The sequence below is a fragment of the Cotesia glomerata genome, linkage group LG1, assembly GCF_020080835.1.
Source record: "Cotesia glomerata isolate CgM1 linkage group LG1, MPM_Cglom_v2.3, whole genome shotgun sequence".
NCBI lineage: Eukaryota > Metazoa > Arthropoda > Insecta > Hymenoptera > Braconidae > Cotesia > Cotesia glomerata.
In genome coordinates, this window is record NC_058158.1 from 24691250 (window position 1) to 24706112 (window position 14863).

The window sequence follows — 14863 nt, forward strand, 5'->3', positions numbered from 1 at the left end:
AAACGAACCTGGTTTTAAACCTCTGCGTGTCGTCCTGTCCAGCCCACATTCTCACCACGGAAGCTCAAGAATAAGATTATTACTCAAGAGGAAGAAATAGAACAAGAGCACTACCTCGATTCTCTCTCACCCTTATTTCAAAACCTAGTTGTCGTATTCGTCAGTTTCAGTTCCTGCTTCTGCTTTTGCTTATACTTTATTCTCTTCTTCAAAAGTTCACGAACCCTACGGGCACTTTTTCACTTCAGATGCAGCACGCGATTGGGTCAAAAGGTTTTCTCCTTCACTTACAACTTCTTAGTTTCACAAAAAAAAAAAAAAACAATAATAATAATAACAACGAAATGAGGTGTACTTTAAAACAAAAACTTCTCTCCGTTTACCTATAGGACGAAATTATCAGTGTTAAGAGCTTCTTGTTCCGGAGTTTGAAAGATACTGACCGGTTGAAAGAGACACCCGTACGTGGTACAACTGGTGTAGTGTAGTCACCAAAGGAACACCAGAGATCTTTCTTGTATCTTGTACTCGGGTGTGTGTATCGCGTGGTCGTGCGTCGTGAGAGTTGACTCAAGTTAATGTGTTCGTCGAGTCCTCCATGCATATATTTTTCTCTTACTCTTTCCATTTCATTTTATTTCATTTCTTCTCGCCTCTCACAATATTATTACTATACATTCAATCATTCCGTCCTGCAACTAACTCCAACTCAAGAGGGCGACAGACTTGTTTTACTTTTATCTCTCTTTCTCACTTGTTATTATATACAAGCGGGAAATTTAAATATCAAATATTATGTTATCATTTCTACCTTACATCTAAATATTATCATTATCTTTAAGTTAATTATTTACTAACAATCTACAGTCACTATCTGACTGTCGACAATTATGAATTATGAATAACAGAATTTTGGCTTAATGATTTTTCGATATTTTTAATCACAATAGGGTAAAAGTACCGTTTGTGCCCACTTTATATCTGAATTACTGTGTAAATATGTTTATAAATGTAAGAGTTTTAAAATTTTGGGAAAATACAATTTTAACAATTGAATTTTTTGCAAATTAACTGAAATATAAAGAGCCCAAAAGCGGCACTTATACTCTATACATATTTTAGGTAATTTTCAAATAAAATTTGAAAAATATATTAATATATTGCTTATAGCATCAATCATTAAAACCAACAAAATGTTCAAAACTCCTCCAAAAACATCATACAAAATTGATTATCACCAAAAAATACATAAAATCGAGGAAAGGCACAAATTTTCGTAGACCGTTCTGATGATACCAAATTGAACTCTAAAAAACGTTTTTAAAATAAAAATATATGCCCGTCACAAAATTTCCTTTATTCTCTTAAGGTAGTACTACAGGTTTTAGAATTTATGTTCAGAATTTAATGAAATTTGGCATATTGGTACTTTATAATATCATAATTAAGCAGTAAAATTTTTGGAAGCCTGGCGAGTCCTGAAAAAAAGATATTAATATTTACATATTTTTGCCTTTACCACTGATCCTTATGGAAAATCAAAGACTTTATTTTATTTCACAAAACTGGACGTTTAGATTCTTATAAAAATTAAGACAACGAGAGAAAATAACATCTAGAACATATTTAATAACAATCAGTATGGTTTCCGAGCATATGAGAATATTTATTAATAAAAAACATTTAAAATTCATCTCTGTCTCTCTTTCTCCAACGTGATTTAGTATAGGGAAATCTACTACGTTAATCAAATAAATTTAGGTTTTGGGATTTGACTCTTGTGGTAACGGTAGTACTACCTTAATTGTATGAATTAATAGGTGACATAATCGCTTTTATATATACAAAAAATAAATAAACAAATAAATGTTATCTACCGCGAAATTTAAATCTATTTATAACTAATCCGAAAAGTTATAATAATAAATTAACTAATATCTTAGAAAAACATACAGAACTTCGAAAAGGTACAAATTCAGATGAAGAACTGTTGAATGATAAATTTAACTAAAAAAACTCATTGTATCATATAAATAAACCAGAGACATAATTTTCTTTATTTTCTCAATTCTGTGAATAGATAATCAATAAATTTCAACAAATTTATCATTATTTTATTTTTACAATTATTATAGCAGAGGATGATTTAGTTATAATGATGTTTTGAAGGTAAAAATCCATTATAAATGAAAAATTTTTCAATTTTATTGGGACTCGAATCGTATTGCTGCGTAGGCATGAATCGTAGGTGTGCCTCCAGACGGGAAGTGGCAACCAATGGGTTATTTTCCAGAAGCTTTGTCATGGAACCAGACCTTTACCGAGTGAAGGCAATAGCCTTACCAATGTAAACTTAAATATGGTATAGTAATGTTTCTTGTACATTACTTGCCGATACGATGAATAACAAGATAACCACGTCGATACATTTGATGACTTGAATTTATAAAATGACAATCGATAGTCACTTTTATCACATGTCAATCAGTCTCTTGTTATTATATTTATCATTTACTTATATATTCGAATGCATGTATGATTTCTACATGATTTCTCATTTATATTCTGATTCACAAGTATGAAACAATCAATTTATTGAAGACAATGTAAGTCAAGTTAATAGACAATAGGATAATTTCAAGACTATAACCGCAATGTTAAGTATCGGAAATGTTCATAATATTCTTTTCGTACTGCCTGTAATGTTATTCGTAGATAAAAGTGAATAATTGAAGATATGAAAAAAAGATTTGTTTGTGGCTAAATTTATCTATTATTTTTTTTTGACTCACTTCTGTATTCTATCCTTAAAATAAAGTTTGGGGGCATTGTACAATAAATTACGTGATGACTAATTTTGATTATAATCGTGCAGTACAGTAATAACAGTAACTTGAAAATAGTACATGAAAGAATTTGTGAACAATTAAAAAATATGGTGTTAGGAGGGCAGAAGTGCTTGTCAAAGACAGTTCATTAGGTCGAATAAAAAAATTTTGTCGTATTGAAAATATTGATATTAAACTAAGAAAGAAAATTATAGTGAATACTCTACACAGAATCGCAATTGAAAAAAATAAAATAGTTATTTTTATATAAACTAAACCTGGCAGTTTGATTTTTTTTATAATAAATAACTTTAAAAATTATAACTATTAACATTATTGTAGTTACTTTACGAAGGTCAGATTTATCTTTATTTTTGTATTGTTGCAAGAGGTGTTGTTGGATGAAATGCAACATAATCGCATGGTATAAGTTACTTGTACTTGGGAATTCGAAACTCTAAAAATGTTCAGAAGTGAGGAAATGAAGTAAAAAGTCAAGTATTAAAGTATCTTCGTGGAATTGTTATATCTGCGAGCTGCGGTAAAGAAAATGTTCATGTACAAATAAGACAATAAAAGGTTATGAATAACAAAAAGTTCATGATTTAATATGATAATGATGATAGTAAAAACGATAATAAAACCGACCAGCTTCAATTTTTACAATTTTTACTGTTTATTATTTTTTTTTTTCAATTTTCATCTAATAGCCTTTTTCATTAGAAAAAGTTTAAGATTTTATAAATAAAAAAAATAAAATCTAATTTTTTTTTAGTCAAAAAATCTATTTTTTTTACTATCAAATTTAGATATCCAAAAGCTTATCCCGGAAGTAGAGGTTTTCTATTTTAGATAGAGCTGTTTTATTGTTAGAAAATAGTTAGTTATTTACTATCAATTAATTTAATACAAATAAAACTTTTAAACAAGAGTAAATTATTAATGTAAATAAAAAAATAGAAAAAACAGCAAATAGTTATTTTAAAATTTCACACTTCATGGGAATATATAATTTATTTTCTACAGCTTAATAGTCAATAAATGGTGATAAAAATAATAATTAATACTGGAAATCAGGTTTACTCAATGCACTAAATGTAATATTTTTATTGTGAAAAAAGTGATGAATCTATCTATTATACAGTATACTCAAATTTTTATTCAAGCCTGTTTACAAAGTAATATAGATACAGTAGAGCAATATAATTTCACATATAACTGAACTAAAAACCATTCATGCAAATCAATATAGATAAATAACGTGTCAGTAATAAGTAATAACTTATGTTTATGATGTATATACGAAGTTGTTCGAAATATTTTATCTATAATTGAAATACTCGTAAATTAACTCTAAGTAAATGTAAATAAATATTTGATATCTATTAACAAACTATAAAGTGAGCGTATAAAAACTAAGAAATATTTATAGTTAAAAGAAAAATTTTATTTATCTGATTTTTGTTTCTTTGTGAGGTCTAATAAAAATCAATAAATAACAATGAAATATTTTACGTAATTAATCATAATTCAATTTTACATTGAAAAATGTAAGTTATTTGTATAATGATTCAGTGTTTTACAAAAAGTAGTTTTTGTATGAATTTTTAGAAATACTCTATTGGAAATTTAACTTCAGGGGTTTATTGTCTCCTATTTTTTAACAATATTCAGCAACTCAGCATACTGACATACTGACATAGAGAATGAATTTATAAAAGTGTGTTGTAGTTGATTTGAAACGCCTCGCGCAATCTGTCGGTTTTCACGCGAATCACAATGAGAATCCAACAAACTTCAAGAGTAAAAGCAATCCAACATAACATGATAATACAGTTTTCAATTTACTATGTACATTACAAATCCGAGGTAGTATAAGGTATACAAGGTATGATATGATTGGTCTGTCGGCACTTATTTGTAAAACACGACAGTCTGTCGCGACCATGGTCGCGACAACTCTATTGATTTGTAGCCCGCTACCGTGAAAACACGTAAAAACATCAGGGAATATAATGGGGATGACTGTCACCCTCCATGGCTAACTTATCCCTTCATATAATAATGTCCAACTGAAACGTTTTTGTTTCCCTGACTTGACCATCTACTACTCATGTTATCCCTTATATTACACATTATTATAAGTATATATATTAGACTACTGTAAGTACATTATAAATAATACTTATTATTATTCACCGTGAAGGTTAAATTTTAAGCGGATAGAACGGCGGAAGGCCAAGTGCATTGCCTAAAATAGTTATCACTATGCAGGTTTATTCACCTCATAGTATTATTTTATTATTTTAATTAAAAGGAATGTTAAGTTGATTGAGTCACGTACAGGTAGTTAACTAAAAAGGAAAAATCGTTTGCAATGAAGAAATATTAAAGATCAACAGATGGTATTTCACTTTTTATAAAATTCTATGCTGTAATGATTTTTTTGATTTCTATAAAATTGTTGATAGCCCATAGATTTTTTCAACTAATGCTGCTAAATTTATTCGAACAAAGTAACTACGGGAGATTACCAAGAATTGAGTTAAAACCGATTATTACTGAGCAATCAGAACAGCTGCAACGGGCGTGGACAAAGTCTCCAGTGACTCATCGTCGCACAAATAAAATATTCGCAGTTTTTATGCTTTCTTTTTTTTTATTTTTTTGTTTTCTAAATGCACCTGTTCAATCGACTAATTTAGTTTTTACATAAATTTATGATAATACTTTCTTATGATGAAATTAAATTCTAAAGATAACAAAGAAATTATTCTACTGCGTTGTGATTATAAAGAATAAATGAGAATTATCAGTCAATATAAATGAGTACGAGTGTATCACCAAGTATACTTAGTGAATCATTCAGATTTAAGTTTAGTTCATTCATGATTTTATGCCCGTACATATCATTCATTTGATCATGAAATAATCGTATATAGAATTGTATACTTTAAATATATATATTTTTTTTTGCCGTAACTGTCGGCATTCCATTTCAGAAATTCCATTTTAGAAAAAAAAAACATTGATAATAAACCGGAAAGTCATTGTCTGCGATACAATAAAATAAAATTTGTTGCGAAAAAAAAAAAAAAAAAAAACAGAAAGTGTAAAAGAGTGGCGGAAAAAAAAAATGTTGATGAAGGGTTATCTACCCCGTGACTTTGGGGACAACGCCCTCTCAATTCGCAGAATTAAATATAACCTAGACAATTAACAAAAATATAAATTTACTTGTATGCGTTTATTAATTATTTTGCGTCCAAACAACATGATAACTTATGACCAATTGAATTTATCATAAATTACAGAATGTATGTTTTCAGACGGTTAAAAAAAAGTAGTTAACGAGTTTCAATAAATATTATTTTTAAAGAATTTAAAATTAAATACAACATTTAGAAGACCATGAAAGTGCAAAATCCTGATAGGTATAGAGAAGGCGTACAAGATCTACCTGGTTATATCCGGTTTGAGCTGAATGTACGACATGAAAAATAAGCAGTTGGAGAAGCGGAACTTCTTATCTATATTAAGGATTCGCTTTGTCTCAAACAAAGGATCATAAAAAATTTTCTGCAATTATTTTACAGTTAGTTGAATTACAAGAAAACTTATATGCAACAATAAATATTAATTTTAAACTGAATGAATTAAGTTCTGTAAACATTTTCAGGTTATTTTGGAGTACTATTTTTATTATGATGAATCTTTTGCAAATCTTAGGAGTTATTTCGGAGTACTTTTGATGAATTATTTAATTAAATGCAAAATATTAAAAGAATATAAAAAAATGACAAGCGAATTTTAACAAAAATAGGAAGGTAAGACTCAATGGCTTTCTCATGTCAAATTAAAAATATAATATTTTAATATATAAAGAAACTTACTTGCTGGATTTACGGCCGTCACTCATTCCTTGGAATGTTCCTGTCGATGTCATTATCACGAATATTTTGTAATTTAATACAAAAAGTTATAAAATTTATTGGTAAATAAAATGAGTAAATAGCCGGTTGAGAGAGAAAAACCGTTGTTCGTTGTTCACGAGGACAGACCAAACACGACTCCTTCCTGAGCGAAATCAAATACCGTTGGCAAACACGATTGGTAGGACGCTATTTCATTTTATGACGTCATTTTGCTAGTCAATACAACTCCAATTAGATTATTTTCATATGTATTATGTATACCCTATAATTATAACTTCAGTTATAAGCATAATTATTTATAATTATAACTAATTAATTATTTTAATACTACCTGATTTTAGAAACTCTAAAAATATTAAAAAAATATTTAGTTTTATTTTTATTTATTTCAGTTACACCTTTTTGAAATTTCAACTAACGCCATCTTTATCCATTTGTGCACAGAATCACACAAACATAACCAAGGAAAAATGACAAATGACAGATGAGTTATTAATTCTTCCCAAGTGTAGATATATTTACTAGTTAATAATTCAAGATAACTAAATAAATGAAAGAAAAAAATTAATTTATAGCTATAAGTATGGCAAATTCAATTGATAGTTCCCAGTCGGGCAAAAACTATGAAATCAATTATGACGAAGTAGGTTTTTAATACGATTATGATTTTTGTTTACCTTGAATAATTATCTTAATACACTTATAAAAAATTTTTTTTAGGTCGCTATGTTAAGAAAAAAGTTACAATTAAAGTCAGAGGCACTTATGGTGCTAACTCAAGAATTGGATCAATGTCGAATCCAACGAGATCAATTTAAGTTAATGGCTGAGCAAATTCAGGAGCGGTTTTGGCATTTTAAAAAACAAGCTAATACCACTGGGGATCTAAGGTGAATTTATTATTAAATGGATAGAAAAAAAATATACATATTTATATAATTTATCTAATGAGCACTTATTTTAATTATATAGAAAATATGACATGGATGAGGACTTTCGTACGATGGATCTCTTGGCGGAAATACGAGAACAGAACAAATGTTTAAGATTACAAGTTGAAACATTACGACAAAAATTGAGAGATGCCCAGGGAGACATCAAAGTTTTAAGGACAAGTAGTAATCACTCAAATTTAGAGCCAAGTAACTCACAATTAGCTCCTGCTATTCACGAAAAAGAAGAAATGATTGAGCAACTTGAAAAACTAAATGTTAAAGTACTAAAATTATTAAATGATGAAAATTTTTAACCATAAAAAAATTTAATCGCTTGTAAATAATGTTAAAATATCTTTACAGTGTACACAGCTGAAAAATGATTTGAAAAATTTACTCGATGAAAAACATGAATTGGAGACAGAACGAGATGCATTTAAATGTAAATCACATAGATTAAACTTTGAATTATCTAAAGCTTTAAAAGCTGCACAGCCTTTGGATGTAGATAGCCTAATTAATGAAAATAGATATTTACAAGATAGACTGCAACAATTGCTAGCAGAGAAAGAACTTACCCGACAATCTCTTTTAAAGTATAAGGTAATTTCTTAAATATTAATAAAAACAATGTATAACATATGATAAATTATTTTTAATTATAGTATATTATTTTTAAATAAATTTTTTAGGGAATGCTTGATAATAAACGAGTAAAAGGTACAATAAAATTAGGTGGAAATGGGACTGTTGGTACAATCATGACTCATAAACAAGGTTCTTATATAAATTGTTTACCTTATGATACATTTAATAAATAAATATTTTATATTAACTGTTAAACATGTATAATTTTCAGTCGAACAGTTGTTGCAACAAGGTATTAATATACCTCCGCAAAAATCCGCTGCTGCCTTATCAGATTTACGTAGTTTGTGTTCAGCACTATTAGAGGCTTTAAATGATAAAACGCTGGCATTGGTTCACCAGAAAAAAGCTAACAAGTAAATTGATTTTTAAAATAATGGATATATTTATTAAAGAATAATTTTTTTTCCATTTAAATAAATGGTTTATCTTTTTTTAGAATTTTAGCTGCAAGAATATGTGAACTTGATAGTACATATCCATCGCCTACGTCAAAATTATTAGAAGGATATGTAAGTGCGAATGTTGACAATCTTGAAGAAATAGAAGAGAATTTAGATTATAATGATAAAGATTCATTAAACCATATTGACAAAGAAGAAAATAGCTTGCAAATAAATAGTGATGCTTCTTGTGATGAATCATCACCTTCTCATGCAGGAGACTCTACCTCAACGCCAACATTACCTCTTGATTTACCAGAAAATTTAGAAGCATTAGTTAAAAAAGCATTAATGGATTTAAGAGAAAATCCCAAAGATAAGTCATGAAATACATAAATAATTATTATTGTTATAATAATTTATAAAAACCAAAGTTATATGTACTCAAATATCATTGCCAATACCAAAGTTAATATCTAATCAAGATTTAAATATTAAACTTAAATATATTGTAAATAAATATATCAATACGTTAATTTTAAATGTCGTATTTTTTTTTAATTATCAAATTCTACTTTATAAAAATTACTTTAATGTACATTAAATAACTTACATTTATTTATAAAACAAACATGATGTCCATCATATTGATGATTAAGCACATTAAAAAGATAAAAGCACAGTATTGAAAATAAAATATATATATGTACAAATCACGGTTAATAATTAATAAAATACTAGGTATGGTATGTGTATTATCGTATTAAAACCGTTGGGGATCCCTGAATTACACCAACGACAATTGGTGGAATGTTTCAATTAGATGGGTAATAAATAAAAATTAAGTTAAACGTTATCTTTAATCCAATCGATATACTCAGTGACTCGTGTATAAACACCAGGATAACCAGGTTCGCCACATTTATTACCAAATGAAACAATGCCAATTTGCATCCATTTACCCTCAGCTCGTAGCATCAATGGTCCCCCAGAATCACCTTGACATGCATCTTTCCCTCCTTGACTATATCCAGCACAAAGGAAGGTTCCAGTTATTGGTTGAAAGTAAACATCATTACAGTCCTCGTTCCTCCAAACTGGCAAAACAGCCTGACGTTGAACTGTGCTCTCCTTTCCACCTGCGGAAAATTACCAAATGTTTTTGGTAAGTGTTTCTTTACTTATATTATTTTATTTCATCGTCGCATTCAAAGCCCATAACATTTTTATCTTGGCAATAAGAGAAAGAAAGCTCATCATAAAGAGAAAGGACGTGATAACCAAACAAACAACTTTATTGCATTAAATAAATTGTAACTTTCTGTCGTAGATTCAATAATAATAATAATAATAATAATAATAATAATAATAATAATAATAATAATAATAATAATAATAATAATAATAATAATAATAATAATAATAATAATAATAATAATAATAATAATAATAATAATAATAATAATAATAATATAATTAAGAAGAAGAAGAAATAAAGAAACATTGAATTATATAGCAGCGGAAGAAAAGAGAAAGAAGCAAAGGAATGTATGAAAGTATAATAATAAAAATAATACCATAATATGTGGTGCCCCAGCCAACGACTGTTGGTCTTGCGCCCTGAAATGTTTCACTCTGGTACCGACCCTGAGGCAGACAAATTGGTATGACGTAAGGAGATTTTCTCACAGGCCTGGTGAGCTCAAGAATAGCAATATCATTGTAGAATCCAACTCGTGAGAATTTGTTGTGTGCATGTACGGCCTTGACTGTGTAAGTCTCAGGCGAGGACGGCTCGTCGTCTCGTTCAAGGTCAATGTCACCAAGACGTACCGTAAATTGCCGAGCTGCAAAACTGGAATACAATTATTGACAGTTTAATCATAATAATAAAATACATGCTTGTATATGTTGTTGTTGTTGTTGTTGTTGTTGTTATTATGGTTGCATGTTATCATTATTTTTGTTGATGGTTTTAATGATTAAGTATACCAAGATAATAATATAACCGTTTATGCCCATTACTCACGGTCGTTGTCGTTGATCTCGGGTGCAATGAGCTGCCGTAAGAATATGTTTTGGTCCGATGAGAGAACCACCGCACCAGAATTCAGTTCGTCGAGAACCATGAAGAAATATTGCGGCCATCCAGGGCCAACGACCTGGTAAAGCCTCTTCGCCACCAACAACACGATACTTTCCCGAATTCCTTACTCCACATTCTTTTTATAAAATCATTTTCAAACTAATTATCGTAACATGTATAATTATGTTTAAATTATTTTTAAATATTTACCTTCGTCATCTTGAATGAAATTATTTTCAATTGTGTCTACTGCTTCAACGTTGTTTGAAGAACTGTTGTTTGATAAATCGGGTAATGGTTTTAAAATTGTACTAGGACTAGAAGTTGAAGATGATGGAGATGGTTGTGATATTGGAAATAGTGGAATAGGCCTTGGTGTCACTGGCTTTGATGGACGATAAGGAGGTCTCGGTGGTCGTCCACTTTCACTAGTTGGTGAACTTGTCACAGGACTGCAAAACAACATTATTATTATTATTATTATTATTATTATTATTATTATTATTATTATTATTATCATCTACTTTATCTTACATTAATTGTATTAGAAAGTAATCGAATGTGGAAATGAATGAACATTCCTTCCAACATTTATTTAATGTTATAATTATTGATACCTTAAAATAGTTGGCGTCAAATCAGTTCTGTCGAACGGACAACAAACACCAGGCACAAAGAGACTTTTGAAGCATAATGACTGGCGTAGTTTTGTGAGATTCAAAAGAAGATGAGGGCAATTACTGAGATCCTGACATTTACCTGGACCACCCTCAGCAGTTGTACACGATGATGATGACGCTGATTCTTTGTCCCTAATTACAACATTTTCACTATTCTTATTGTCATCTCCAGGTTTTTCTGTTGATGACAACGACGACAATGTCAAAGACGATGATGATGCTGATGAAGAAGGAGAAGAAGAACTGGAAGGACGAAGAGGTAGAGTAACTCCACGTACCAACGGTACTATACTGTCTGTTACATTTCGACCTAAAATGTTTTTAGAAATAGTGTAAATAGCAGATGGTAATTCTTTCGATGGATTGTCTGAATTATCAACACCACGAGTCATGTTAACAATAAAATTTCCAACAGTATTAAGAGCTCCCAAAGTTTCGCTGATTGTTACAAGAGGATCTGACTTTGGTTCTTGTTCTCTAACTAATTTTGTATACTGCACGCGTGGAGGTATTCCTTGGGTATCTCGGCGATACAAAGAACTACGGCGTGGTCCATCACTCCAGGTTTCGGTCCAACGCCTAATAGCTGGCATTGCTGGAGATTGTTGAGCTCGGTATCCATATCCTAGTGAACAAGAAAATTTTTAATATTTTATTTAATTAATTTTATACTTTGATGAACTAATTATACTTAAAAATTATGACACTGAAATTACCAGACATTTTGCTGTATTTGGATTTTATTTAAAAAATAAATTAATTCTAAAAAATTATTTTCAAAAAATTTCACTCATCTTTTTTTACAATTTTAACAAGTGGAATTGTTTTTCTAATTTTATTATTGCTACAATTTATTTGTCATAAAATTTTGAAAAATTATCAAATATCTCTCAATTTTCGAATCATTAAAAATCAAAAAGTTTTAATTAATGTTTATTTTTAATAATTAACTTACGTGAATTATATACTGGATACTCAAATGATTTTGTCGATATAAAATTGATAATAATTACAAACAATCCTGTAACATAAAAATCTTTAATTAAATATTAATAGTAAGCATAATTCTAATAATACATATGTAAATTACTTCGTCAGTTAAAATAAGGAAGATGACGTGTTCGGAATTTTGAGATACTGGAAACCCCTTATTGCACAAGAAAGCCATGACATAATAAATTTATACAAAGATCCGGGCTTTCCAATTTTCAAATATTATTCTAACCTTATCTACCGTCTTTCATCACCAACACAGTCATCACAAAACTAGGACAACTGAAACTACAGTCACTGATATAAACCAAACATCAGTAACATTATTTTTTTTTATTTTTCATTTGTAATTGAAGATATTACAGAAATTCATGACAATAAAATATCTCTTTTGAATAATGAAATACAACTAATTAGAAGAGGATGTTGAACTTTTTGAAAATAAAACAGACAGCTTTGTTGTTCTCGTTGATCAATCTATAGAAGTAAGCATTAGTATTATCATATTTGATGTTTGAAGAAAAAAAAAACGATGTACAAATGACGTTTTGTTGTTTAAACATCCGAGACTGGGTTTTTCAATTCTCAGAGCTACGCGCGACTTCATCGACGGTGAAAGTTGTTGGACGAGAAAGTATGCCTTTCTTCCATCACATTAACTATAACGTGATTCACCGTCTAGCCGAATCATTTGTAATACATACTGTTTATATGACCATTCATCTTCCAAAGAAGAAAAAAAAAGCCCAGAAGCCGAAACCATCTTATAAACTTATAATTCAGAGATATAGATTAAAAAAAAAAAAAAAAAAAACAAAAACAATTACTAATTATTGAAATTACTTTTTTCTCTCAAGTTCATTGTCAAGTTAAAAATAAACAAAAACACGTGGATTAAATAACCTTGAAGTGTGTGAGAAAGAGAATATTTTTTTATGATATTATGTATAAAAATAATTTGTTACTGATTATAAAAATAGGAAAGAAGACGAAAATACGAATGGACGTAGGAGAAAGTAGTGATAAATTTTACAACTTATTTTTTGCTGTTATTTTTGTTGTCTTTATTAATCCTTCTTCTTTTCTTTTATCATATGATTATAACCATATTACATGTATAAATAAATCAATCCAAGCGAATAAAAAATTTTCAGATAAAGAAAAAAAAACTACTGAGTTTAAGCTATGAATTTTTGAGAAAGGTGATTTTTTATATTATGACCTGAATAACAATCTCATAAAGGCGTTCTAGTCAATTAAAGGAAGATATATAATTTAGTATGGCTTTTGTGGCGCGTGCGAAAACATTATGGGCAAATCATTGAATTGGCTGATGCGTTCGAGAGAAAAGAAAGAGATACTTGATGGCCGGAACGAAACGCGGATTTCTTCTCTGTTCTTTAGCTTCTCACTAAAAAAAAAAAATTAAAATAGAAAAAAATATATATTCAAGACGTTACTGAACCGCGTAACCCAGATATGTTACAACAGATTACTATGGGCTTAGATAAAAATCTCTTCGGAGAAAAAAAATAAATATAGTAATCAAGCAATCAAGAATACATTATAAATACAACGCTTACAATTAAGAGAATCGAAGTTTAATAGATTAAAAAAGGTTATTTTTTAATAAAAAGCACGAGTGAAATATACATTTGAAGATATTTAATTACACATGTAAAACAGTGTAATAATAGTATAGATATGATAATTATTATTACAAGTCGACTCGCAGGCGAGTTTATGCACTCTGATGAACACGCACGAGATTCATAGAAAAACACTAGTTGCAGAAGAAAATAAAGTGTAACGCGTGAGAACAAAACATAGAGAAGACATACACTTGCACGTGGTCAAGTAAACTGATTCATACGACTGAGACATATATGTGTATATGTATATATAAATCACTTTACTGTCATCGTGAACATCATCATTATCATCACATAACTCGTTTGTTCCGGTACTTACCTAATATCCATGAAGACATTGTCACATTTAATTGCATGGTGTAATCACAAGCATTCGAAGCACAACGTGATCCTGCACTTGAAATTACATAAAAATAAATCTATTAAATATAAATGTGAAGGACACGATAAAAATAATGTCGAGGTGCAAAAAATCATGGATATGTAGATCCCGATCGACTGCTCGCACTTATAGTTGCAAGACAGTCTCAACTACAACACGACTGTCCGTGAAAAAACCTCGACATACTTCTCATCCACAAGTTACTCTCTCCTTTCCTTCGCGAAGGCGCCATCCCTAACACTCTTCTCACCTCCAAGGGAAAGTGGTTTCTTTCCCCACTCTCTTGCGGATCCAATGCGTCCGGGTTCCGCCCGATTACTTTGTTCTCCCAAGATCAAAGA

General features: G+C 29.5%; 3 protein-coding genes across 4 annotated transcripts in view; 1 reads left to right on the forward strand and 2 right to left on the reverse strand.

The window, feature by feature from the left end:
* LOC123262097 (microtubule-associated protein Jupiter) overlaps positions 1-6853 on the reverse strand; it is a 43577-nt gene extending 36724 nt beyond the window's left edge. The window contains exon 1 of one of the 2 annotated variants that reach the window (XM_044724157.1): positions 6722-6853. In XM_044724157.1, coding sequence (XP_044580092.1) covers positions 6722-6774 — 53 coding nt within the window. In that variant the 5' untranslated portion in view covers positions 6775-6853. Of the gene's footprint in view, positions 1-8; positions 514-6721 lie in introns of those variants that run through there. The other variant, XM_044724168.1, reaches the window with a different exon arrangement.
* Positions 6843-9265, forward strand: LOC123262092 (coiled-coil domain-containing protein 149). The gene is made up of 8 exons (XM_044724119.1): positions 6843-6941; positions 7156-7406; positions 7484-7653; positions 7736-7979; positions 8062-8301; positions 8391-8475; positions 8558-8702; positions 8786-9265. The coding sequence occupies exons 2-8, from the start codon at positions 7347-7349 to the stop codon at positions 9114-9116; spliced, it is 1275 nt and encodes a 424-aa protein (XP_044580054.1). The 5' UTR covers positions 6843-6941; positions 7156-7346; the 3' UTR covers positions 9117-9265.
* Positions 9266-9358: 93 nt separating this feature from the next.
* On the reverse strand, positions 9359-14708 carry LOC123262085 (proclotting enzyme-like). Its single transcript, XM_044724106.1, has 7 exons — positions 14460-14708; positions 12451-12516; positions 11433-12120; positions 11026-11267; positions 10759-10951; positions 10307-10584; positions 9359-9868 (listed from the first exon to the last, which is right to left on the reverse strand). The coding sequence occupies exons 1-7, from the start codon at positions 14494-14496 to the stop codon at positions 9576-9578; spliced, it is 1797 nt and encodes a 598-aa protein (XP_044580041.1). The 5' UTR covers positions 14497-14708; the 3' UTR covers positions 9359-9575.
* Positions 14709-14863: the final 155 nt, after the last annotated feature.